Source organism: Ursus arctos, unplaced genomic scaffold (assembly GCF_023065955.2).
Source record: "Ursus arctos isolate Adak ecotype North America unplaced genomic scaffold, UrsArc2.0 scaffold_30, whole genome shotgun sequence".
Lineage (NCBI taxonomy): Eukaryota > Metazoa > Chordata > Mammalia > Carnivora > Ursidae > Ursus > Ursus arctos.
This window is the reverse complement of record NW_026622986.1, coordinates 16735715-16753525: the sequence shown is the minus strand read 5'-3', so window position 1 is coordinate 16753525 and position 17811 is coordinate 16735715. Positions and strand designations below refer to the sequence as shown.

Here is a 17811-nt window from a genome sequence, read left to right as displayed (position 1 = left end):
ACATGTTACCAATTAACATAAAATATGAAAATTATATCTATAAATTACACATATCATACTTTATGCTTTCTTTCCATTTCCCTTGGGTGGGGATGGTAGGAAAGATACAGTAATCACCTGTTTCACCTGCTGTCTTACTGGTCTTAAGGCAATTGCGGCAGAATCCCAGCGAAGCTTCTGAGGATCTGTTATATTGTGAGATTGATATTGCAGTCTGTTGCTGTTTTTTTTTTTGTTGCTGTTGTTAACCAACGTCCTCTTATCTGCCTCTTGTTCTTGAGATTACATATTAACTTCCCATTGTATTTCATATTTCACGTTAGATTTTTTAAAATTGAAATATATTTGCTAATCAATGTAGTGTTAATTTGTAGAAGTGTGTCATCTGCACCGGAGCTGAATGAGTCTGGCACATAATAACCTTTCATTGATACTTGTTTAATGAAAGGATGAGTGAACCATTTATATAATACCAGAACTTTAAGATAATTACAATAATTGAAGGAAAACAAATATTGGACACTATAACCTGTATTTTTGAACATTATTTCCTTTTAGAAAATGTGATATCACCAATCTTTTGAAAAATTAACCACTGTATTTTTTTTTTAATTAAAGACTTTAAGTGATATGCTAAATAGATATCTTAGCTTGGCTATAAATTGCCAAGGCACTACAAATCTGGGAAAATGAGAACATAATTTGAAAGGAAGAGAGTCTAGAAATAGGTATATGTGATTTAGGAAGAGAGGCCTAGAATACAATGAGGGGAGAATCTGTAACTATGTATGGTATTTTATGCTTCTCAAAAGACATTTTCTACATACATATTATATGGGTCTGCCTGCTCGTTTCTCATTCTCTATAATTTAAAATGTGTTATTTTTATAGCTGTTTGTCTTGGACACACAAACAAATCAACATGTATATTCAAAAGATTTTATTTCTGACATGTGAAATGGTTAAGATAAATTTATTCCTTTATCTAAACATTAACATTTGCATATTAAAATGTTGTTCAGTTGTAGATCTTGTTTTATTTGTACAATGAAAATGCACCTTTTAATTCTGAATAAGTTAAAAAAATCTTTCAAAAGTACTATAAGATGAAAGGAATTTAAAAATTGACATTATTGGCACAAGATTCATGCTAATGTTTACTCATGTAAATAGCACAAAATACTGCCTAATTAGTGTGGTTGGTAAATTTTTGGTACTTTAATTTTCTCTGTTATTGTAAACCATGCATAAAATGCTTGCCTATTGAGAAGAGCAGAATTGTCAGAGCTTAAACAGCTGACATCTGCTTACTCTCTTAAAAAAAAAAAAAAGAATAACAAGCCATTTCAGCCTAATCTACCTCAAATGTGTTCATGTAAATGGGGGTCCATCTATTGACCTGTATTCTTTTCAGCTCAGGATTGGTCCACATGGTTTATGAAACCAGGAAGGCTGATTTGAAATGCAGATGTCGAGACAGTGAAGTACACCCTCCCCTTTTTTCTTTGCTGTATCTGTCAGGGTGAAAAATGGCTTGCACAAGGGTCAGTCACCCATACTCACTTAATTACTTTTCTTGGACCCACAGAACTGTCACAAGCTGTGGTGGATGCGGGAGCTGTTCCTCTTTTAGTGCTCTGTATCCAGGAGCCAGAAATTGCTTTGAAAAGGATTGCAGCTTCAGCCCTCAGTGATATTTCAAAGCATTCTCCGGAGCTAGCACAGACCGTAGTGGACGCAGGCGCTATTGCTCACTTAGCCCAGATGATCCTGAACCCTGATTCGAAATTAAAGGTATTGAAAAAGAAAGCTAAAAAACAAACAGATCAGGCTTCCGATTACCTAAGAAAATAGGAATGTGGGTAGATTAATATTACACATTTAAAAATAATTAGAAAATTCACCCTTGAAAACAGATACGGATATGTTATGTATTTGGTCTTTTAATATGTGAACCTTAAGCCGTAGAGATCAGACAGTAGACCTGTCTGGTTAAAATATGTGCCATGCTGAAAACTAGGTGACGTATGAACATCATCATTAAAATAAGGAATTACGCAATGACTGAATCTCAGGGTTGGAAGGAACCTAAAGGTCTTCTAGCCCACCGCTATTATAGTTAAGTTTCTTATGAAAATTGCCATATTTACCCTACTTTTTTTTATGGCTTTCTAAAATTTGATTTTCAGTTAATAGTTACTTATACTTTCACATTCTAATACTTACATTCTGTAAGTTTCTAAAATTGATACCGTTAACTAAGTCATGGAAAGTTCTTTGAAATGTTATCAGCATGATGCCAAAAATAAGTTGTTGCTTGTGCTTGATCATTTTTGTACTACATGTATCATAAATTAACAATGTGAGTGTTAATTAAGAAACACTATTCATCCAAAGGTCATATTCTTCGATCATCTGCATAGATAAGAGATTTAAAGAGTCCACAGAAAAATGAAGGCATTTAATTTGGGAATTAGGGAATTTGAGAAATTGAGTATCCAGCCTAAGACTAGGAATGGACTGTCTTGAGACTCCTAAATCTAAGGTTCTGTTAGAAATGTAATTGTTTTCTCCTTTTTATAAAGGAATTTGAGTGTGTATAAAGCTGTTTAAATCAGAACTCTGCAGCAAGCTCTATGTCATATTTTTTTTTTTTTTTTTTTTTTTTGGTTTTTTGCTCAACAGCGTCAGGTCCTTTCAGCTCTTAGTCAGATTGCAAAACATTCCGTGGATCTGGCAGAAATGGTGGTGGAAGCAGAGATTTTTCCAGTTGTACTTACCTGTCTGAAGGACAAAGATGAATACGTGAAGAAAAATGCTTCTACTTTAATTAGAGAGATTGCAAAACATACGCCTGAGGTAAAAAAAAAAAAAAAATTCAGGTTTTAAAATACAGTAATATGTAGTTTTAGTTTTTAAGCAAAACATCAACTTGTTTATGGGGCTCAAATGCTGTGCCACGTGACCTGGTTAGGTCAGGGCTTCTCGTCCCCAGCACGATGGACATTTTGGACCAGGTCATTGTTTGTCATGGGGGGCTGTCCTGTACACGGCATCCCTGGCCTCTGCCCACAAGATGCCAGTAGCACCTGAACCCCATCCTGATAAAAATGTCTCCATATATGGCTGGCGTTTCCCAGGGGACACAAGTGCCTCAATGGAATTTGAGTCTAAAATCTAAGTTTTTAATAATTTCCTGCTTTCCATTTCTAGACGGTGGGGGGCGTGGACTTTTGTCATCCTTGTCATTCTAGGTCAGCTGGGAGTAGTGACAGACAGCATGCCTCCAGGTCCGAAGAGACCACCAGGCCCACAGTCTAGGACAGCCTAACTCTCCTAACTGCTTGAGCTCTCAGATGCTGAGGGAGTAGAGATGAAGCAAATCTGGGTGGATTCTGAAGTCGTATCTTTTTCCGTGTATTTTCTGACTCATCAGTTTCATTTCACGGAACTTTAAAGTCCTCATTCTTTATGTCACCTAACATCTTCATTTGGTTGAGATTTTTCAAGATCAAAGTGCAAGCAGCTAATAGTCCTTGCTAGCAAAGGGGGGAGAACTAGGCCAGAACAGTTTAAGTCTGACATTGTCTTTCAGCATTCAGTGATTAATGTGCTTCATACTCACTCATTGGGATTGGGGGTTTCAGCAGTTAGCTAGTTATGAACTGGCCCTAGGCTTAGTGTCTAAGTGAGGAATTTTGACATCGATTGCAATAAGGATAAAAGTTGTGCTATTGATGCACGAAAAACGGAACCACAGAGTGGCTCCTCACAGTGAGTACGTCTGCGCATTGGAAACAGCAGGATTATTCTACTTACGTATTCCGTAATGAATACAACAATCTCACGAAATGATATTTCAGATTTCACCAGCTGGTTTTTAGGTCCTAAATTTAAAAATCGGGCGAGACTAAAGGTAGATTGAAAGATAATCTCCTGCTTCACGGTCCCGATGCTCTGCCTCTCCTCTCCTAGCTTTCGCAGTTGATCGTTAACGCCGGAGGAGTGGCTGCCGTGATTGATTGTATCGGGTCCTGCAAAGGAAACATAAGGCTGCCCGGGATCATGATGCTTGGTTATGTAGCGGCTCATTCTGAGAACCTGGCAATGGCAGTGATCATTTCCAAGGTCTGTGCTTGTTTCGTCTCCTCTAGTTATTGCAGTGAGATGTGCGAACGCAGAACCACACGCGAGTGCTCTCCCACAAAGTATAAAATAAAACTGACCGGAGTGAAAGAATTACTTCGAGAAATTTTCAGCTTTTTCCAAGGTTTATTAGTAAGTTTCCCAAAGCAGTGCTTGAAGTGAGGTTTACTTTGCAGAAGTTTAAAGTTTTAGCCAGTGTTTAGTATAGACAAACTATCGACACTTCTGAGTTTTAGTATTATCTGTACTTAAATATTAAGTATCTATCTTGAAGGATTGACTACATATTTACAGATAATATAAAGCACACTTTGATTAAAAATAACTGTTATGGGGCGCCTGGGTGGCTCAGTCGGTTGAGCATCTAACTCTTGGCTTCGGCTCAGGTCACGACCTCAGGGTTCTGGGATCGAGCCCCATGTCGGGCTCTATGCTCAGTGGGTAGTCAGTCTGCTTGGGGATGCTCTCCCTCGCCCTATGCCCCCCCACCCCCACTTGCGCATGGTCTCTCTCTCTAAAATAAATAAACAAATCTTAAAAAAATACAACTGTTATGAATGACATGCCTGGTAGTCGTTTTCATTGTCCTCTGATGTCTATACATTATCCCCTTTCCTGTCATTTGGGTAAGAGATGACAAGGCTAGGACATCCCTTCTTTATCTCCCTTTTCTCTGTAAGCTTTCATGAACTGATTTCTCTTCTTAGATGGAGGCAATTCAGAGCACACATCAGACAGTAATGGTTTTGTTTCCTTGCTCTAGGGATTTGGCCTTATCTCAACTCAGTATTAACCCACCAGGGAGTGTAGCCTTGGCACATAGTAGGTGCTCAAAAAATATTTGTTGAATGAATAAATATTGATCTCCCAAAGAATGCTTCGAAGGCTGTGTGCTTACAGTGTCTCTGGCAACCCTCCAGGGTGTGGGTTTCTTATCAGCCTAGAAAACCTGCTGCTGTGTGTTCAACAGAAGGGAGGGGGTTGGTTGTTGTTGTTGGTGGTGGTGTTTTTATCCCCTGCTAATCCTCAGAATAAAGAGGAACCTCAGATCTTCATTTTCTACCAATTCCTTGATAATTCTTCGTTTCACTCCCTTTTTATCCTGCGCCTTTCCTTTTGTTCTTCAATTACCAAAGACTATGATAGTGACTAGAGCAGTAATGCTTTCCGAAGGGTCACCACGGGGATATTATTGGGATTTTTGATTTGCAGTTCTTTTGTGCATAGTCAGAAAGCTTACACATTGGAAGAAGGATGAAGAAGCAATTACTTTTGCTTCCTGTATTTCTTCCCCAAACTAACCAGGCGGCGCTCCCCTCCTTTGGTCTAGGGTTGCCGCTGGCCTCTCCCACCTAGTTTGCTTTTCAGTTAGTGAAGACGGGGGCAGTGGCAGCAGCGGTTCTCTCAAGCCACCCAGGGCTGCATCATTCTTTCCTTGTCCTGTGGGGCACTGTAAGGACCAGTAACAACAACTTCCATTTACATAACGCTTTATAATTCTCGAAGCACATTCATGTTTCTTATCTCATTTGACAGTCATAACAATGGAAGCCCATAAGTCAGAATTTGGGGGATAGGGATAAAGGTGACTTCTCTTCCTCTTGCTCTTTCATTCTTGATATATCCCAGAAGTATGGGGTTTCTGCAAAGTTGCCTCATTCTGAAGACAGATCTGACCTTTCTTGTATTGGCAGGCACATATTTTTTGCTGTAAGAAAGAAGCCAATGAAGAGATATGGTGGGTTTCTTCAGGAAATTAGTCGTACTAATAACTGAATATTAAAGTGGACAAAAAGAAAATATACATGATCATTTGGCCTTTGCTATGGTAGCCTGACCTTGTGATATTGGCTTTTGTGATACTAAATTTAAGGTGATAATTATTCTAGTCTCGAATTCGTTAGAAAATTATGCCTATATAGAATCCGGAATTATAATTTGATTTGGTTATTTGAGTATTCCTTGGGAATATAAACTGTGGTGTATTTGAGACCCTTTAGTTAATTCTGTTTTTGATTATTGAGATAAAATTGAAGCCTGTGCAGAATATAAATACATGATATCTATGTAACAAAAGTAGTCATTTCTACTTTAACATTTAATCATGTTAAAATGGGCAACACTATCATTTAAAAGTTGGCTAAAATAAATGAAAATTATTTACTCTATCAGGAAAGTTTTTAGTGAATATTTCATCTAAAAGGTACTTAAGTAGGATTCTTGCTCATTCTTTTGATTTTGGATCTAAACTAGTTATTTTGTTCTCAGATCTATTATACTTGGTGAAAGGCATTTTTTTAAGGGATTCTAAGCTAACTTTTTAAACAAAGGACAATAAAAGGTTTTAAAATCCTAAACACTTTCATTTTGCCACATTGGAATCTGGTTTTGCCTATAATATATACTAGTCTGGGGCATCTGTTGTTTGGTTAAATGCCACTCTATTTGGGGAGTAAATGCTAGCAGAGATATTCTTAGTGTAGTTGGATTGTTACAGATAATTAAGGTAAATTAGTTCTAGTCATTTTATTGACTTGAAAAATGACAGCCCCTGTGATGTGCTCATTTATTGAACCGTTTAGGAAAAAAAGGATCAAGGCCAAAATGATTTCTTCTAATGTTTGAGAGACATGGAAGACTCTTTAATCCTGCTCGAGATTCATAACACTTGCTCTTTTGATCAACGCTGCAGGGTGTGCCCCAGTTGTCAATCTGCTTGTCAGAAGAACCAGAAGATCATATTAAGGCTGCTGCTGCTTGGGCCATAGGACAGATTGGGAGACACACTCCAGAGCACGCCCGGGCTGTTGCAGTCACGAACACCTTGCCGGTTCTGCTTTCGTTGTACATGTCAACAGAAAGCTCCGAGGATCTTCAAGTAAAAGTAAGTGCTTAATTTTTAACAGTTGTATGAAGATTTGTTAGATTTGACTCATTCTTAAAAATATGTAATTTTAAATGTTTTAATTATCATTATGGGTAATATTGATTCTATTAGTTGAGAAATACAAATTTACCAGAACTGAGGTAGCTTTTCTTTGAAAATGGGTTACCCTTATCTCTAACAGCGATCTATTTTAAAGAAAGTTCTCTATAGGTGCAAAGTGGTTTGTAAAATGAATGTCTGGTTTTTGCATTTTACTTTAATGTTGACTTTTCTTATGGAATAGGAATTGAATAATAGGATTTTGGAGGTGGAATTAGAACTTTAGTCCAGTTCACATTAAAAAATTGAGTCCGAAAGAATTTAAGGTGCTTTTGAAAGGCATAATGCGACTGGTCAGAGGGTATTCCTGAAGCTATGATCTACCTCTCCTAACTCTGCTGGATCCTTGAATTATATATTTTATGTTTGTTCCTTAAAAGAAAAATGTCCATAAATTCACTAAGTTAAACATTTTAAAATCATGTGTTTTTTTTAAAAGCAAGTTTTCTTTAAAAAATATTAATGGCTAGTAGAATGATTTACTAAATTTAATTAACCTAAATTTAATTAGGGTGGGTTGTTTAATAATTTTAGAATTTCAAAGAAAGAAAAAAATGTTTCCCAGCAGGACGCCTGGGTGGTTCTGTGGGTGGTTAAGCGTCTGCTTGGACTCAGGTGATGATTCCAGAGTCCGGGGATCGAGTCCCGCATCGGGCTCCTTGCTCAGTGGGAAGCCTGCCTCTCCCTCTGCCTGCTGCTCCCCCTGCTTGTGCTCGCTCTCAGACAAATAAATAAATGAAATATTTAAAAAACGTTTCCCAGCATAACTCCCTTAAGAAAACATGTACCTTTTGTGAAAGAGTTTTCAGAATTGCCTTAGGCTGAGGAAAGTGCACAGAAAGGATAAAATTAACAAGAGTAAGTTAAATGACATTTAAATTTAGTTAAAACAATAAATCAACCAATAGGAAAGCCACTTGCTGAGGCAACTTTAGACGGTATAGTAAGGCAGGAAGTTTACTTGAACTATATAGCTGAGAGACTCTGAAAGTCATATAATGAGTCATTTATGGATTTATGAATTTTGTAAAAGTGAATTTATGTTTATTTGGTTATGTTTACGTGTTGTTTTTCTACAGATTCATTGAGGGAATTTCTAACGTTAGCATTTTTTCAATTTTTATAAGACTTTCCAGATCAAAGCAATGACTTAATAGATTTGGGGCTTCCCTTACATTTCTCCACAGTGTTGAGTGTATTCCTTCGCAGTGCTTGGTAGAGAGTAATGTTGCCAACGTGCTAAGGCCTTTCCCTGTTTAACCATTCTGTGATTCTTTGTCTTTCTGGTGAGAAACCACAATTACATTTCCAGTTTTGAGTTGTCCAAGGACAGCTGGTTTACATGTGTATAATTTTAGCTTATTTATGTAGTTCACTTTTGCCTCATATTTTAACCTGTTATCGTGTTTGCCTTTTCTTCTTCCCTCTTCCCTCTCATTCCCACCCCCCGGCCTCCTCGTCCTCGCTCCTCGCTCCTTTTCCCTCCTTTCTCTAGTGGTCCAATGACTACGGTCTCGTCTGCAGGGTCTCTGCAGGTATAAGCTGCGCCCAAAACATAATAGTAATCATGTTCAACTTCTAGATTATCCAGAGGCAAATTATTAATAGTCTCTATCGCCTTCAGATTCCTGCACATAACAACTTCTATTTTCCTTTAAGTTTTGGAAAGAAAGGAATATATCAGCTATAGCATGAATCATTAATAGTGAAATCAATACTAATTGTAGTTTGAGAAATCCTTGCAAAAAGCGTCTTAGGTAGCACTAAATACTTTTTATATACTACTGAGTTTATGTAACTTGGTTTTTAATGAATTATTATGCTGGTTTTTTTGTATAAATATCACTAGAGTAAAATAAGTTTAAACATTCACCTTTTGAAGTAAGATCATTTTTATTGTGTTTAAGTTTAACAGAAGTAGTTTTATTAAAACATTCAGGTTTACTAATAGAAGTTAAGGTTCCTTCTGCCTATATTTGATAGAATATTTACTTTCAGGAAATACAATGGGTATTAAAATAAAAAGTGGGATTTTTATTAATCATTATCCTGTCAGCAACCCTTCCAAGGCTTTAAGTCCATCTACATATTTTCTTATTGTAGGGACTTGATTATTATTTTTGCTTCCTCAAGTTTTCTTGGATTCTAACATTTGTTGTTTTAAAGGCTTTAGAATGAAAGTCCAAGTCTGTTTGGTTTGACATTATCTCAGTGGGGAAAAATGTATCCAAGAGCTTTAGGAACTGTCTAATGGTATTTCTCATTTGTTACTCTGTGGCAGCTTTCAAATTAAAGGCCATGTTGAAGTTCATTTTGTCCCAAAGGCATGTCAGCTTCTGTAAGCATTCTCTAATTGGTTCTGATCCAGGAGAACCAATGAGCTGTCCTTTGGAATTGCTCGCATGTTCTCATATAGCTTTATATCTGCCTGCACCTTATTAAAAATGGGAAAAAAGATCCATCTTTTATCTAATAAGCTCACCTACATATATTTTGAAAACATTCACACAGTTGCATTTTCATTTGTTTTGATTTAGAGGAATCATATTGTAATGGTCCATCTTAGTTTGGCATTTGAGTAAATTCATTCTATTACCTTAGTTATGAAAGTATTTCTAAGATTATTTGATTATTGTGTTCTTGTCATCATGGTTGCTTCCCTCCGTCTTTTAACAGCTTTATTGAAGTATAGTTCATATGCCATACGCTCACCCAATTAAAGTGTATAATTCAATGGTTTTAGTATATTCACAGATGCAACCATCACCACAATCTAATTTTAGAACCTTTTCAATTCCCCTGAGCAGTCACTCCATACTCTCCCTGCTTAGCCCCAGGCAGCCATTAATTTACTTTGTGTCTTTGGGGATTTGCCTCTGCTGGACATTTCGTTTAAATGGAATCATACATTGTAAGTGGTCTTTTGTGCCTGGCTTCTTTTCACTTAGTGTAAGTTTCAAGGTTCCTCCTTGTTGTAGCATGTATCAATATTTTGTTCCTTTTTATTGCCAAATAATATTCCATTGTATCACTATACTACATTTTGTTTACCCATTCACCAGTTGATGGACATTTGGACTGTTTCTACTCTTTTTATTATGATAAATAATGCTGCTATGAACATATTTGTACAGGTTTTTGTGTGGATGTATGTGGATGTATATTTTCATTTCTCTTGGGTACAAAGGAATGGCATTGCTAGATCAATCAATAACTCTTTTTAATATTTTGAGGAACCAACAAACTGTTTTCCAATGTGGCTGCATCATTTTATATTCCCACTAGCAATGTATGAGGGTTCCAATTTTTCCATGTTCTTGTGGACACTTGTTATTACTTTCTTTCTTTCTTTCTTTTTATTGTAGCCATCCTAGTAGGTGTGAATTGGTACCTCAGTGTGGTTTTGATTTGCATTTCCCTGATGGTTAATGATGTTGAAAAATCTTTTCACGTGCTTATTGGCTATTTGTACATCTTTGGAGAAATGTCTAATCAGACCCTTTGCCCATTTTTAATTTGGGCTATTATATTTTTATTATTGAGTTGTAAGTGTTCTTTATATATTTTGAATACAAATCCTCATCAGATGTATGATTTACAAGTATTTTCTTCCATTCTATGGGTTATCATCACATTATTGATGGTATTATTTGCAGCAAAATTCTTTAAAATTTTAAAAGGTTCAATTTATTTATTTATTTATTTTTGGTTGCTTGTACTTTTGGAGCCTTATCTAAAAAGACTTGGCCTAACCCAAGGTCATGAAGATTTATTCTGGCGGGAGAGGCAGAGGTAGAGGAAGAAAGGTGATCTTAAGCAGGCTCCATGCCCAGCACAGAGCCCCATGCCGGGCTCGATCTCACAACCCTGAGATCATGACTTGAGCCAAAATCAATAGTCATATATGCTTAACCGACTGAGCCACCCAGGCGCCACTCCCCTTCTTCTTCTTTTTCTCCTTCTTCTTTTTTTTTTTTTAAATATTTTATTTATTCATTTGAGAGAGAGCACAAGCAGGGGGAGGGGCAGGCAGAGTGAGAAGCAGGCTCCCTCCTGAGCACGGAGCCTGATGCGGGGCTCTATGTGGGGCTTGATGCGGGGCTCCATCCCAGGACCCTAGGATCATGACCTGAGCCAAAGGCAGACGCTTAACTGACTGAGCTACCCAGGCGCCCCTCCCCTTCTTTTTAATAAGTATAATTCTTTGGGCCAGAATGCTTTCAGAACAAAATTAACTTTTGAATAAGAAACATTATTCATTTTAGGCAGTTTTCATTAAAGCTCATCCTTTAAGGAAAGCAACAATGAATAAGTTTTATTATTTCTTTCATTTTCTGTGAAAAACAATTAAAATGGCATCAAATATTTGCATAGTATTGACAATTTTAGTTTGTTAATTACTATTCTTATGTGTGTTAAGAGATTCAAAAATAGTGTTGCTATTTACTGTGGTTTTTATAATAGCTTTTATCAATGTGGACAGAGTCAGTTTTTAGAAATGACAGAAAAATGAATGAATGTAGAACGATACATGCTATGCTACTTTATAGGAAAACCAGGCTCAAACCCAAGTTGCCCTAAATAGACAGCTCATGACTCCTTCTCTGACATCATCTCCTATTATACATGTCTAAGGATAAACACTACCTACCAAATGCTGTGACAATTAGAAAAATTCATAATCTGTTATTATTTCAAAGTAATATATTACTTGATTTACTGAAAAAGGAGAACGAAAGGGTGTGTTTACCCCATATAAATTCTGTATAATTCGCAGTATGAAGTTGTAAGAACTATTTTATTTTGCTCAGTGCCATAAATAACCAAACATAAGGCACATTTTCTAAAGGCTAATAAATTTAAAACCCAACATATGACATGATCTTGTGTGTAGAAAATCCTAAGGAGTACAGACACACACACACATATACGAAAATACTAGAACTACTAAGAGTTCAAGATCACCAGATATATGATCAATATATAAAAATCTATCATATTTTCATATGCTGGTAATGAACAATTCAAACATGTGGGGTACCTGGCTGGCTTAGTCAGTGGAGCACGCCACTCTTGATCTCAGGGTCATGAGTTCCAGCCCCACGTTGGGTGTAGAGATTATAAATAAGTCAACTTAAAAAAAAAAGATATGAAATTAAGACAATTGTTTCATTCACAATATCATCAAAAAGAATACTTAGGAATAAATTTAGTAAGAGAAGTATAGATTTGTGCACTGAAAACTACAAAACATTGCTGAAAAAAGTTAAAGAAGGTCTTAATAAATGGAGGGACACTCCATGTTCATGGACTGGAAGATTCAATATTGTTAAGATGGCAATACTTCTTCCCAAATTGAACTATATATTTAATACAATCTCTATCATAATCCCAATTGGCTTCCCATCTCCCCCAAACTTGAGAAGCTGATCCTAAAATTCATATGGAAATCCCAAGGACCCAGACTAGCCAAAACAATCTTGTAAAAGGACTTACACTGCCCAATTTTAAAACTTACTGCAAAGCTACAGCTATCAAGATAGTGTGGTACTTGCTTACATAGAGACATATGTATCAATGTAACTGAACTTTGAAAATCTAAAATAGACCCTTTTCTGATTTTTCACAAAGGTTCCAAGGCAACTTAATGTGAAAAGGATAGTCTTTTCTGCAAATGCACTGGAAACAATTATTACATTCTCAAACAAAAATATTAATTTGGACCCTTATCTCATACCATACACCTGAAGTAGCTAAAAATGGATCATAGATCTAAATATAAGGGTTAAGACTACAAAACTCTTAGAAGAAAATAAAGAAGTCTTTGAAACCTTGGATTAGGCATTCGTTTCTTAGAAATGACGCCTGAAGCTCAAGTAATGAATGAAACATTCATAAGTTGGGTTTCATCAAGATTAAAAGCTGGTATGCTTTAAAAGACACCATTAAGAAAACCAAAAGACAAGCCACAGACTTGAAAAAATTATTTGCAAATAATATACTCAAGAAAGGCTTGTATTAAAAATATATAAAGAGTTCCAACAACTCAATAATATGAAGACAAATAAGCCACTAAACAATGGGCAAAAGATTTGAATAAGCATCTCACCAACAAATGATCCATCAGTACATGAAAAAATATTCAACATCATTAGTCACTAGAGAAATGCGAATCAAAACCATAATGAGATACTACATCACACCCACAAGAATCGCTGCAATTAATAAGACAGGTAATAACAAGTGTTGATCATCATATGGAGAATCTGAACTTCCTTACATTACTGGTCGAAATGTAAAATGTTGTAGTCACGTTGAAAAACAGGCAGTTTCTCAAAATAGTAAACATAAATTTACCATTATCACCCAGCAGCTTCACTCCTAGGTATCTTCCCAAGAGAAATGAAAACAGTTGTCTACACAAAGACTTGTATATGAATCTCCATAGCAGCATTATTCACAATCACCCAAAGTGGAAACAACCCACATGTTTATCAATGGGGACTGGATAAACAAAATGTGATAAATCTGCCTGAGGGAATACTATTTGACAATGAAAGGAATGAAGCACTGATACGAGCTGTAACATAGATGAACCCCCAAAACATCACACTTAGGGAAAGAGGCCAGACTCAAAAGTTCACATATTGTGTGATTCCACCTACATGAATTGTCCAGAAAAGTAAAATTTGTAGAGACAGAAAGTAGGTTGGCAGTTGCCCAGGGCTGTTGGGGGAGTGACTACAAACGGAATGAGGTTCCTTCTTGGAATGATGAAGATGTTCTAAAATTAGGTTGTGGTGATGGTTGCACAACTCTGTAAATTTACTAAAAATCCATTGAACTGTGCACGTAAAATGAGTGAATTTATGGTATGTAAATTATATGTCAATAAGGTTGTTAAAATATCTTAAGCCCAGAATTTGACAAGTAAATAAAATCGTAATTAATACACTAATATTTCTTTCATGTTGGGAAATATAGCTGATTATTAATCATGACATACATTCCTATCTAGAAGTATATATAGTCATAAATCAAGTATATTTCTTGACAAGGGATAGTAAAACTCAGTGAATTTGTAGGATCATTAGACTCTTTTCTAGAGTTCTTAATAACTTGACAGTACATCACATGGCACATTGAATGTGATCTGCGCTACACAATTAGTAGACCTTTCCCTAATAGCAGTTGAGTTAAATTTGGTGACCTGCTAAGGTCACCATGATCCTAAAATGGCTCACGAAGATATAGCTAGGTATGCTGGGGATTGAGAGTTTAATTTCAATGTAGGTTATACTACTTGTGGAAGAAAGCTGGGCTGCATTTCTTACATTCCTGATTTTGTTTCATTCAGTTTATGAAACAATGTTTGAGGACAAATGTGTCAAGACAAGAGGTTATACCGGTCTGCTTAGCCTGGGTTTCTGGGAAACCATGAAATTAACAGAGCCTTTACTGATAGCACAAATGTGAGGAAAGGTTTTCCTGAATCCATTTGTCAACTGGAAAATTCATGACGTGAAAATCAAAATGCTCCTTGGAAAAAACAAAACAAAACACCAAAATGCTGCTTGACATTTCAAAAGCACTGCTAAACATTCAATAGCAAGATGCCAGGAGACCAGGTTGGCTAAGGCCTGCGAGAGAATCGGAGAATCTGAGGGATCAGAGGAAGGGGTGCGCCGCCACACGAAACCTCATACAAGCAGGTGTGGAATTCCAGCCTTCCGAAGTGAGGAGGGCAGGCTTGAAGACGAGGAAACGGAGTCACAACGAGCCGTGACCGGAGAGCTGGCTGCAGTGACACACTACAGTCACATCAGGACCCTTCTTCGGTCATACCCGGTGTCACTGGGACATACGGAGGGCTGGGGACAGTGGGGAAGTGCCTGTTGTTTGACTTGTGGGTGATGCGCTCCCTGTTGCTGAGGGGAGCTTTCCTGTACAGTCAAGTAGCTCCCCTCTGTTCCGCTTTACCTGTGAATGGGGCAGTTTCTCCCCACAAGCTATAGCAGCGAATCTGCAAACATTCACTGAATAACGCACAGCGTAGACTCTTCCTGACTACATACCTAGAAGCCATGAAGCCTTTTAGAGAACACGGAATGTTTGATAATGACTTTCTACAATAAACTGTTTTCTGCTTGTTGATTGGAAGGAGTAGGACATGTTGGTTATCTCACAATTTAATATATACAATTTGGACTAATAAAATATAATACATATTAATTTACAGTCTATAGCTTTATGCTTTTTAATTTTACTTTCCTCATGGGTGATTTTAAGACATCAGTAATAACACTGTACATTCTAAATTTTAACAAGAAGACAATTGGCAGGGTATTCTATGGTAAAACCAATGCCGGATAGTTTTTCTGACAACTATCTTAAACAATAAAACAACTGCAGGTTAGACCTGGAAATTCATTTCATTTTCAAGTTCTAGGAACATGAGGCATGCATTTTGGTCAAGCTTTGATTACTACTTTGGTCTATATTTTGCTTTGTATTTCAATAGAGTAAAAAAGCCATAAAGAATATCCTACAAAAATGCACCTATTTACCAGCCCTGGAGCCGTTTCTGTATGATGCACCTCCCAATATTCTGAAGCACGTGGTTGGACAGTTCAGTAAGGTAAGATGTGCTCTCTTCCGGAAGTGGGGGAAGAAAATTTAAATGACTTGCTAACTTTCTCCTGTTGGGTCAATGTCTTCTTCTGAAAGAGGGGCACAGGCATTTATTTCTTAGCTCTCCCTGACTGTAGTGACAAGAAGGGTGACATAGGGGGCGCCTGGGTGGCACAGCAGTTGAGCGTCTGGCTTCGGCTCAGGGCGTGATCCCGGCGTTCTGGGATCAAGCCCCACATCAGGCTCCACGCTAGGAGCCTGCTTCTTCCTCTCCCACTCCCCCTGCTTGTGTTCCCTCTCTCGCTGGCTGTCTCTATCTCTGTCGAATAAATAAATAAATAAATCTTTAAAAAAAAAAAAAGGGTGACATAGGTTAATAAAATTAACATAAGTTAATAAAATTCACATATAAGTAATTCACACTTCTTCTTCCTCACATTTTCTTTACAGCCTCTGTCCTATCTTTTTCAGTGCTCTTGGGGAGTAAATAGTATGTCAACATATACGCACCTCATAATACAGATAATTTATGTTGATAAGTAATTTAGTGATTATCGTGGTGTCTTTTAGTCTCACTCACCTGGGAACACTGCAAAGATCTTATAAAGAAAAACAAAAAGGTCTCTGAGCTGTTTATGGCAGAGTCCATGTACTTTACTGGAGATGCTTTCAGATAGTCATTTGGAGTGTATTGACTTATTTTATGAACAGTTTTAACAAATAGAGCCGTCATATTTCTTAGATCATTGCAGATTAAAAGTAGTAAGGTAGAAAGGTCAAGCTGCTGGATGTGGGTTTAGCCAGCAGGACCGACTATTAATAGCAAAGGCTAAGAAAGAATGACTGTATGCCCACAGCCACTGATGGCCAGGGTGGCAGCCCTAAGCTGTAAATAACTGGTTACAGTGTGCTCAGGAGATTTAAGAAAATGGGGTCTTTGGAAGTAGCATCCCATAGTGGTTATGAGCTCAGGCTGAGAAATTAGGGTGCCTGGATTTCCCATTTACCAGCCGTAGTATCTTTAGCAAAGTCTTGATGTGTATAAACCTTAGTATGATTATCCATAAAATGGGGGGTAATAAGAGTTCTTATTTTATAAGATCACTGTAAGATTAAATGAGATATTATATGTAAAAGGTTTAGCTTAATCCCACTTATTAAGCATTCAAACCCCTCCCCCCACTGAAAAACCCAAAATGTTGTTTTTAAGAAATAAAACATAGAAGTGGTTAAGGTTAATTTTTAAAAATTACTAAAAATGAGTGGGGGGTAAATTCGTGTGAACCGTCAGGTGTAGACCTATACGAAGGAGGTACTACTATCTGTGTACTGTTTCTATAAACAATGAACAAAAACTACATATCGTTACAGCTTTTAAACTAGGCCCTGCAGCCACAGGTCTAGTTTCAGGTACTCATCTGGAAGGTAATACTATCTACTAACAGCCTCAGTTCTCTGGCTTCCATGGTCTCCAGCCGCTTGGGGGACCCTCAAGCACCATAGACACTGGGTGGCAGAAGGTTCTACATTGCTGAGGCTGCCTCACGATATAGTTCTGGGGATCAAACACTTAGGTTCTGTCTTCCTAAGTTCTTAAAGTTGTATTTTATGATCTAATCTTTAAGTCTACTGAGTGACTAGTTTATTGAACTTACTGTGAAAATGAACACTGACCCGAACTGAGTTCAAAATGAGTCACTAGAGTAAACCAGTGGGATTTGTGCACGTTAGACAGCCAAGCTAAAATAAAGGCAGTACCACATATGATACACTCTTACAAATGTGCCCTTGTGAATATTTGCTTTAGGCAGGATTTTGTGTTTTCTTAATCTGAGGGTACCAGAGCACTGGAAAGAGGTGAGAAAGCAAGGCGGAAGGTAAAAAGACATTAGTTTAGTGTGGCTGGCATCAGAGACAGGAGGTAATGAAAACTCTCCAGGCCAAACCAAATATTTAGAATAGATATATCTGGAGGCTATTTCATTTTTTAGAAATACATACTAGTGTCATCTTTTTTTTTTTTTTTTTTTTTTTTTTAGAGAGAGAGA

General features: G+C 37.1%; 1 protein-coding gene and 1 long non-coding RNA gene across 8 annotated transcripts in view; one reads left to right on the top strand and one right to left on the bottom strand.

The window, feature by feature from the left end:
• The window catches only part of LOC113241341 (uncharacterized), a 49118-nt gene that overhangs the window by 2675 nt on the left and 28632 nt on the right, over window positions 1–17811 (bottom strand). For 2 of the 6 annotated variants that reach the window (XR_008956497.1, XR_008956495.1), the window contains 4 exons: window positions 12174–12265; window positions 3820–4034; window positions 2781–2854; window positions 1564–1777 (listed from right to left, as the gene is read on the bottom strand). This is a non-coding gene — a long non-coding RNA (uncharacterized LOC113241341). Of the gene's footprint in view, window positions 1–1563; window positions 1843–2780; window positions 2855–3819; window positions 4054–12173; window positions 12266–17811 lie in introns of all 6 variants that reach the window. The other 4 variants (XR_008956498.1, XR_006411976.3, XR_008956496.1 and 1 more) reach the window with 3 other exon arrangements.
• Window positions 1–17811, top strand: part of SPAG6 (sperm associated antigen 6) — a 61378-nt gene that overhangs the window by 36855 nt on the left and 6712 nt on the right. For both annotated transcript variants that reach the window (XM_026478948.3, XM_048219364.2), the window contains exons 5-9: window positions 1589–1794; window positions 2686–2859; window positions 3976–4128; window positions 6839–7030; window positions 15654–15770. In XM_026478948.3, coding sequence (XP_026334733.1) covers window positions 1589–1794; window positions 2686–2859; window positions 3976–4128; window positions 6839–7030; window positions 15654–15770 — 842 coding nt within the window. The remainder of the gene's footprint in view (window positions 1–1588; window positions 1795–2685; window positions 2860–3975; window positions 4129–6838; window positions 7031–15653; window positions 15771–17811) is intronic.